Source organism: Bombus affinis, chromosome 6 (genome assembly GCF_024516045.1).
Source record: "Bombus affinis isolate iyBomAffi1 chromosome 6, iyBomAffi1.2, whole genome shotgun sequence".
Lineage (NCBI taxonomy): Eukaryota > Metazoa > Arthropoda > Insecta > Hymenoptera > Apidae > Bombus > Bombus affinis.
The window spans coordinates 14044368-14053375 of NC_066349.1; the positions used below are offsets into that span (position 1 = coordinate 14044368).

Consider the following 9008-nt stretch of genomic DNA (forward strand, 5'->3'; position numbering starts at 1 on the left):
TTTTATTTACAGCAATATAAAGACAAAATTTAAAAAGTTCATACTTTGGATATTTTATTAAAATATACATTTCATCCAAAATACAAAAGGAAAAGATGTATATACAATTGTGTTCCGAAGGTTCTGCGCAATAATGATAATAACAACGATTATAATAGCAATAATAATAATAATACAATAATTGCAGTATAGTAACGTATTCGCAATTTCTTAAAAATTTCGCGCATAGCTTAGTACAGAATTTTTAAATACCGGCGTATATGAACACACGGTTGTGAATAAACGATTTCTTTCCATCTCAATATTTTCCTTTTCCATCTCTCGACAAAATAAAATTTCTTTCTTCAATCTTGAAAGTTTGTTCTTTTACGGATACCGATAAATGTTAGCAAAATATCCTGCTATTTGGTAGAATAAAATTCTATTATTGCCGAGCACAGTATACGATATACTTAACATGGAATTCGAAATCCGGTCACCATATACCTTTATTAAGGACTTTAAACATTTATACAATTCAAGAGAGCATTTATACCCGTAATGCACTAATAATTATTGAATTTAATTAAAATTACGTTCGTATTTGAAACTTCACATCGTAGTGACAGTTAGTTTACATGATATGTATTAAATCATTTTCTAATTTTGTACCTTCCGTTTTTTAATGCAATGTTCAATATTGTCTCCTGCTGAAGCTTTGTATAATTAGGCTGTCGAAAAGCTTTGAAAGCATTTGCATCATTTTGTAACAAAAAATTACATAAAAAAGTAACCAAAAATTTAATTGCACATAGTGATATGTGTTTGAAAGTGTAAATGATTCTTCTCTTTCACATTTAATAGATTTAATTCTCTTTGATTATCCATGCATGTAACATGCTTAGAAGTGCCGAAGCTTTTTCAAGATAGTATTTATTGCATTATTGATTTGTAGATCATTTATTTATAAAATATTTATATGTGTAATTTTTTTCAATATATATATATATATATATATATATGTATATATATGCTTTCTTTTTTATCTAACAGCAAGAGATAATGAATTAAAAAAGATTTATAATATTTGATAACTTAAAAAACTGAATAATTTAAATTTTCTTTGGCAATGCTTGCCCAAGTGGTGACCTTAGTATCAATTTCTATTCATTCCTCAATTATAGAGTCATTTATTCTCTAATAGTCTATACATATACTCATAAGATTTGCATTGTGATAAATTTTAGATGCTTTTGAAATTAATTATTTTTTTCCTTCTAAAACTTGCTTGTAGTATTATTTTTTATTCCAAAATATGATGAGCATAAAATTTGTTATTTTTCACATTGATATCAACTCCAAGGCACTAATAAGGCCTTTATTCCCTTATATGTGACAGAAGTTGAAAAAAGTTTAAAATATAACAGATTTGTGGGAGACCCTCATTGTACTTGTTAAATATTCAATTTAAAAAATAGTATATGTAGATCATTGCCGTAGCAAATAGATTTAACTGTTATTAAAAATTTGAATTATATAAGTCTTAAAAGATTAATATCGTAAAATGAGAAAAATGTGGATAATGTTGCTTGATTGAACATTTGCAAATCAGCAATATTATTCGATCGATTTCAAGTTAATACTGTTTTACAACATTTATCAAATGCACAATGATTGTCATTGTTACACATTTTCTCATTTTAAAGTCAAATGATTGCTTCGTTAATATTATACCGTTTTACGTGCTAAGAATAATATATACCTTCATTTTATTATTAATTTTATTAGTAATTAATAAAATTAATAGTAAAATTTCAGAGGTATAAAAGCAAAGTAGTCAGACCGTATTTCAGAACCGAAAACGGGTGATACTTTTGCGTATTTAAGTATAAAATACAATAAATTTTTGTTAACAAAATAATTATTAAAACAAATATACGTATAAACTTTTATGGTTAAAAAAGAAAAATACGAGTAAACGAGTATAATATTCAAGACAAATCTACAAAGGTGTCTCCCACTGCTTCTTCTCTTTTCACGATATGTTTGATCACAGTTACGTGCAGAATAAAATACAATAATGCAATAATAATACGAAATGATGATTGGTGCTATCAGCCACTAGATATTTTTTACAATAAAAGTAAATGCTAGAGACTAAATAAAGAATTCGTGCGATAAATAAGTGTCTCTATGCTTTACTATAAGCTAGTAGCAAAGTATAGATTATTTTATGAACTTCTATAACAAAAAGAGTCGATTCGAGTAAAATCATTCTAACTTTACATAAACTCGTCGAATAAACTCTTTCTTTAAATATGTGTTCAATTTTTTTAAATTAAAGCTAATGTACACAATTCACGATTTAGCCTACACTACAACCGACGCGTTTTTATCGTGCAGAAGCCAACTAACTGACTGGCACGTTATACCGTCGTGTTAATTTTATATTAAACACTGTACTATTTACATTTTGTTAACGCACTCGGTGCTATTGGCTCTTAAACAAGCAACAATAATCGTCGCACAACTCATGCTGTGCTACAATAACAAAATTTGCCGATTGCGTTACAAAGTTCCTCGAAGCAAGTGTTCATATACCAATAAAAATAATTTTTAATACTGAGGACATGTATACCACTTTTTCTTACAACTGATAAATGTATTTTGTATTTGTTAATTTCAATTTACGACGAAATTAAGAACTCAACACTTGCATCAAAGGTCATGATATACAGATTTCGTATTTTCCCCTTAATCACGATGACCGACTTGAAATAATACATTATATGTACTAAATTCCCAGCACTGCTTTTTAATTGTTATTTGACTACAATAATGAATTTGAGTATATATTCTTATTTTGTTACTAAACTCTATTATTTGAAAGATTGTTAATATGGAATTATTAATTGACTGTGCATATTGTAATTACATTTAATAAAAAAGAAATTGAAAGCTTTCGAGAATGAAATACATTGTATGATTTAAAATTCATTGCAAGTGATGCATATTATGAGTTTTTGTTATGAGATTCTTAAATGATTAATATACTTTTGTTCTCTTCATTTTTTACTATTTTCGCTTAATATAAAATACTAACATGAGCATGTCTGTAATTGAACAATGTTTTCCATTATGTGAAAGAATTCATTTTCTATACATATTTGTGCATGCATGATTTTTATATTTTTTTACCATACCTCGAAAACAATGAAGTTAATTCTTTGATGGTGATCTTATAAGTAAATTACTGAGCCTAAAGTTATGACGGAAAACACGATTAATATAAATAAAATAAACATTTAGGCCAATCAACATATTTACCTCAATGAAATTATAACTTTTTGCACATCTCTATCAGTCACTGAATAATAAATAGTTAAAGACCAATATAACCAGAACTTCTGAGGAACCATTCATTAAAATGTTCATGGACGAAGTGTGTAAATCACAAGAGTGTTCACATACATAATGTACCAATCGACAATCACTTAGAAGTCATTACAACCATCAAGGCCATTCAATCATTTGTACAAAACATAGTCAGAATTATTTCCGACGTTTTACGTATTAACATTTTCATTTTATAATACTAACTCTTCCCGTACTCTCGTGAGATAACATCTCTTGGTACTTCAAAATTTATTTTTAGTTTAGCGACAGTAAAATCTGTCGATAAATATTTCCTACTACGAATGTGTGCAATCTCAGTAATTATATAAAACAAATACATTATATTAATAAATTGAAGTTATGCCTTTTTACCTATTATTCAACAGCGAAACCACAAGTTTCCTCAACTGCTTGTGTAAGTTTGTCAAGCATTTTCTGATAACTGGGATAACTTTCTGGAATATCTATTCTATTGAAACAGGTATGTGCTTTTGGTAAATTTTCACTTGGCGCATCAACGGCATGTATTGTAAATAATCGTGGACCTGCGGCTCCTGTTGATCCTATAAACATGTGTGGGAAATAACAATGTATCTTTATGAAGCAAAATGATTAGAAACTATTAATTTAATTCACGAGTATTTACCTTGTAAAGCTTTAAATCCTTGCAAGGGAACTCGAGAACTTCCAGTAACGAATTGAAGTAATCGAGCTCTCATTTCTTCTCCATAAGATTCTACTATTTGCCAAAACCACTTTACTACTGGCGTATCAGGTGTGCAATGTTTTAATCGTGTGTGCATTTTCCAATCATTAATGTCAATCGTTCCTAAACCACCAATAACCAATTCTAATTCCCTTTCATCAAAAGGTCTTAATAGTTGAGGTGGAATTAGTTCATGGAATCCTTTTTGTAATGCCAGAAACTGTTGTTCAATACCTCGCATAAAGCGATAGTTTACATATAAACGTACATATTCCTTTTTATTTTCTTCAGTTACAGGAATGTCTTTTCCACCTGGTTTAAGTTCATGATTTTTCAACACTCCAAAACTACTATGTTCCACTGAAAACGTAGCATCCAACACTCCATCTATACTATTTTCTCTATAAACAAAATGATATTTTTACAATGTTATCTGAAAATTGTACACGATTATTATTTTTCTTACTTACAACATCCATGTAAGACTTCTATGTAATTCTGGATCAACTCCTTCTATATCAGTAAGAGTAATTGCTTTATTAAGCAGCATTTTATAGAATGGAGTTGTAAAACCTCCATCTATATGATGACCATGAAAAACGGCGATTCCTATTATCCTGCCGGCAAAGTGGAAGTACGATAAATGTTCTGGATTTATTCCCGAATCTGGATTAATTTGAAGTGTATAATTGTCGTCTCTTGAATATTGGAAAAGCCCATATTGTGGATTCAACATCTCATGTGACAATAAATATAACCACTCTCGTGCTACTCCACCATAATCAAGGCCTTCCTCACCGCGAAATTTAACCATAAGTCTTTTACGCATGTCTTTTGGTCGCATTTTCATTATTAATCTGTATGATTCCTATAAAATAGATTTATATATTATTAAACCGTTCTTTTAGGCTGCCTAAATTTGAATATAAAACTGTACTCACTTCAAATATTTCATTTCTTGATACCTCAAGCCTACAATGTCCACTTTGAGGTTGAAGGGCATTTAATTCTGCTCTCAGACATTTCAATTTTGCCACTAAATCACGTTTATACTTCGGCAGTAATTCATTGTCCATTAGTTCCTTTGGCAATTCTGATACAGTTTGAGCATTTTGAGCTGACGTATTTTCCACTAAAAAATGAATATAATAAATAAATATGCAAAAACAATAAACAAAAATTTTCATTTAACAGCTATTACAATAATGCGCTCTAACAAATAAAATTCCCCAAAAATGGAAAGGCATTCTGCTGGAGTAAAACTGATTAACAATAGGAACTAACCACCAAACAGATATCCGTATAGAGATAAGATAAAATTCTATAATGCACAAATATGTTTTTGTTTTCTTTCTAGATAGCATTAAATAGATAGATTAACTTTTCTACTATTTAAGCGATATTAATAACATTCGAATTTTATAATTTTATAATATATTCAAATATTTAATTTTTATAATATATTCAAAAACATATTTTGTGCTCATATTACATATTTAACTTTGTTGTGTATATTACATATTTGTATTACTCATTTAATATGCCTAATACTATTAAAATGTGTTAAGCTTACATGACGAAGAATTATTATTGCTTCCATTCTCTGTTCTTGGCCTCTGAACCATGTTGCATTGAATACTTGGTGATGCAGGTGTCTCTATTTCTGTAGATTCATTTGCAGCTGTAGTTGTATTATTTGAACTACTCGTAGTTTGATTAGTTGTACTATTTTGTCGCCTACTATGAGCAAAACATTTTACAAGTTAAATTATACATAAATTATCGTAAATTAAGATATTTTCATTTACAACTAACTTACTTTAAGAGATTGCTTATGATTTGACTGGATAACCTAGGATCAGTAAATTGTGTAGTTCTGTTATTGTGATCCACAAAATAAACACGGCCACTTTGAGTTTGTCGCATTTCCCATCCACTCGGTAATGGTCCAAGTTCATTTGCTAATTCATTAGCTGGTAAATCGCGAGGTATTCTAGGATCGTGCCAAGTGGATGAACCAGTTGGTACATGATAAAAATACACTTGACCTTGTTGCGTTTTTCTCATTTCTATAAAATTTATTTCAAGATTTTTTTATTTTGCATGTATATATACTGTTATAATCATCAATTTTGATATTTACCATAACCTCTGGGTAGGTCTGGTGGTTGCGGAGGATCGTACCTCCTCTCGTTATAAACCAGTGCGCTATTTCTATTTCTATTACTTCGATTAGGCCTTCGTGGTTGAGCATTGTTAATACCACGTTCAGGCCGAGCATTACCATTCTGATTGCCATTTTGTTCGTCGCTTGCTCGTACTGGCCGTCGTTCCCTTGATGATGCGGGTGTTACGTTTCTTGTGTTATGTTGATTTTGTTGATTTCTATTCTGCTGCTGAGTGGGTGTATTTCTTGGTGTATTTGGGGTAGAACTATCTCTGCTAGGAGTTCTACTAGGTGTTCCATCCCCATTCCATTCAGGTGTACATCTAGTAGGACTTTCAGTTCTTATATTAGGAGGACTTCCACTGCCACTGGGAGATGTAGGTTCAGAAGAAGGTAATGGTGGTGGTTCTGGTGTAGTTGGTATTATACCATTGGTGGGTCTATTATAATCATTAATATAAATGAATCTAATAAAAAAGAAAAACATATCTTTGGAAAAGCAAAACCAACCGTGCGTTTGGACGAATCCACTGTGTAGTTCTGGTGTAGTGGTTAACATAATATAGTCTTCCACTTCGAGTCCTTCTTTCTTCCCATCCATCTGGCAAATCATTTGGACAGCTCAGATCTCCAAGAACATCAACAACAGCATTATGACCCACTGTATTACTCACAGCACCATTATGACCATCTCGTGATAAAAGAGATACTACAACTTCTCCTTTAACAACATCTGTGTCATCTGAATGTGCTTTGCAAAGATCTAATCGCTGATCTATAAAAGAATTAAATTTAGTAATTAAACATTGCAAAATTCTAATACTAATAATTGTATAATATTACAGAAATTAACAGAATGAAGTGAATGAATGGGTGTCAGTATTTGAGTACAGATTATAAACTAAGTCCTTTTTCAGCTATGGAACTAAAATAAAGAAATATTACTATTATTATAGAAAATAATAATTACATCCTGTATCTTTGAGTCTTTGAATCGTGTTGGATAATATTCTTACACATCCCAAAAATCCTCCACCTTTTTTTTTATGGATCTTTTTATGATTCCAAACTGATATCGTAATACCATCATCTTTCCCAATGTATCTGTAGAATTAAAAATTTATGTACTTTTCGTGCAGAAAGTTATGCTTTTATTATAATGAGAAATAATTACAAGTCATAATGTTGATTCCACATGGGATCTAGAGTTGCCTTGCACGTATGTGTACTATGACATTGACCTGAACCATCAACAGTTATTTTAGCAAAAGGGTCTGGTAGGCCTGAAAGAAATTTTTCTTTACACAAGATATTCTTTGTGATTTGTATCCATTTTAACCTAAAAGATACTCACGAAACAGATCTTTCCTGGCAAGATTACGGGCACATAAAACTGTAAAATTAACATAATAAATACAGAAATTCATTTTAAATAAATATAATTTCTAATAAATAAGTAAAATTTCTGTAGTGTAGATAATAATGATTCATAGAATAATACAATCAAGAGGAAAGCGACATAAACATACTATTAATTTCTAAACACATTTACTTAGCAGTGTACGAAAGATAGCATCATAATATACATAAATATCAATCCTCTTTAATATCTTTGGCATTGACCCATTAGTTTTATCATTCAATACTTTCTAGTGCACAATGATATGAAATAATAATATGCAATTTCATTAATTCAAGAAAAGCTTGACAATTTAAAGGATTAAAGGATAATTTTTTATTATAAATCTCGTAAAAAAGAATTAGCCATGAATTGACAAATTTACAGTTGTCTTTAAAATAACAAAATATTATCAGACGGATAAATCGGACATTCGTTTAACGGATATTAAACTGGTGTATCGGTAGTAAGCGTCTGACATTTGTTAATTAGGCCTATTCACATTCGATTATGAGCTCGGCAATAATCCCCATTGAATCAATCAACAAGGAGTGATTTCAAAGTAAAAAATGATCGTAACGTTTCAAGCTCTATGGGACATGTCATATATCGAGGGAGAGCTGATGCGGGTGTAACAAGTCCACCAAAATTAACGTCTTCAGTCTACGGTCTCCCGGAGTGCTCACGGTGGGGTCTTGACCTCCGATAGGGAGTTGCCATAACCAAAGGACGAAAACCCTAGTCAGATCTTTCTGCGTATTCTTTTCCTCGTACTAATCGAATGATATACGATATCCATAACGATGGTTCTGACGTTGTTGAAAGATGGGCTACCGTAAAAATTATGACAGGGCTATATCAACGGATACATAACAAATCAAGACACAGGAAGGATCACAACGCGTGTTGGCTATCGGTCGACTTTCACGCTCCTGTCTCGTTAGATTCATCATGATTTCTTAATAAACTCACTCGTCAAACGAATCTTCATGGCCCCGTTCCTCCTGCTACCGCCCGGATTCGACATTTTCCACGCACATTTAACGCTTCCTATCGCACATCGGCACTCTAATTAGTAAATAAAACTGCTGCTCGAAGCGGCGGTACAATCTGCACACACGCAACTATGCACGATCGACTATTGCAGCTGATCGACCTTACCGACTCATATCGACTCAAAACGCCTGTCGACTCGTGCCTCTCGAAATATATCGAAGACAAACTATGACCTACCGGACGATTACATTGAAACGATATTAAGTTTTAATTTAACGTAAGTATTTCTCTTTATTACAAATTATATTTGAACGTAAATCGTACATGCCTTATTTCTTATACGTATTTATATATAAAACTTTGTG

The 9008-nt window shown here is 31.1% G+C and overlaps 1 protein-coding gene across 5 annotated transcripts; it reads right to left on the bottom strand.

Annotated features, from left to right (window-relative positions):
- Nucleotides 1–28: 28 nt before the first annotated feature.
- On the bottom strand, nucleotides 29–8814 carry LOC126917455 (E3 ubiquitin-protein ligase SMURF2). 5 transcript variants are annotated; one of them, XR_007710959.1, is made up of 13 exons: nucleotides 8620–8814; nucleotides 7603–7641; nucleotides 7423–7531; nucleotides 7219–7352; nucleotides 6759–7023; nucleotides 6225–6688; nucleotides 5901–6150; nucleotides 5655–5821; nucleotides 5023–5213; nucleotides 4552–4949; nucleotides 4022–4482; nucleotides 3307–3938; nucleotides 29–3238 (listed from the first exon to the last, which is right to left on the bottom strand). XR_007710959.1 is itself a non-coding variant. In XM_050724330.1 (13 exons), exons 1-12 carry the CDS (start codon nucleotides 8672–8674, stop codon nucleotides 3751–3753), a joined length of 2721 nt encoding a protein of 906 aa, XP_050580287.1. In that variant the 5' UTR covers nucleotides 8675–8814; the 3' UTR covers nucleotides 29–3668; nucleotides 3748–3750. The 5 variants fall into 5 exon arrangements, 4 of the variants coding, with proteins under 4 accessions (XP_050580287.1, XP_050580286.1, XP_050580288.1 ...); XM_050724330.1 differs by having other exon boundaries at nucleotides 29–3668; nucleotides 3748–3938; XM_050724329.1 differs by having other exon boundaries at nucleotides 29–3671; nucleotides 3748–3938.
- Between the last annotated feature and the right edge of the window lie 194 nt (nucleotides 8815–9008).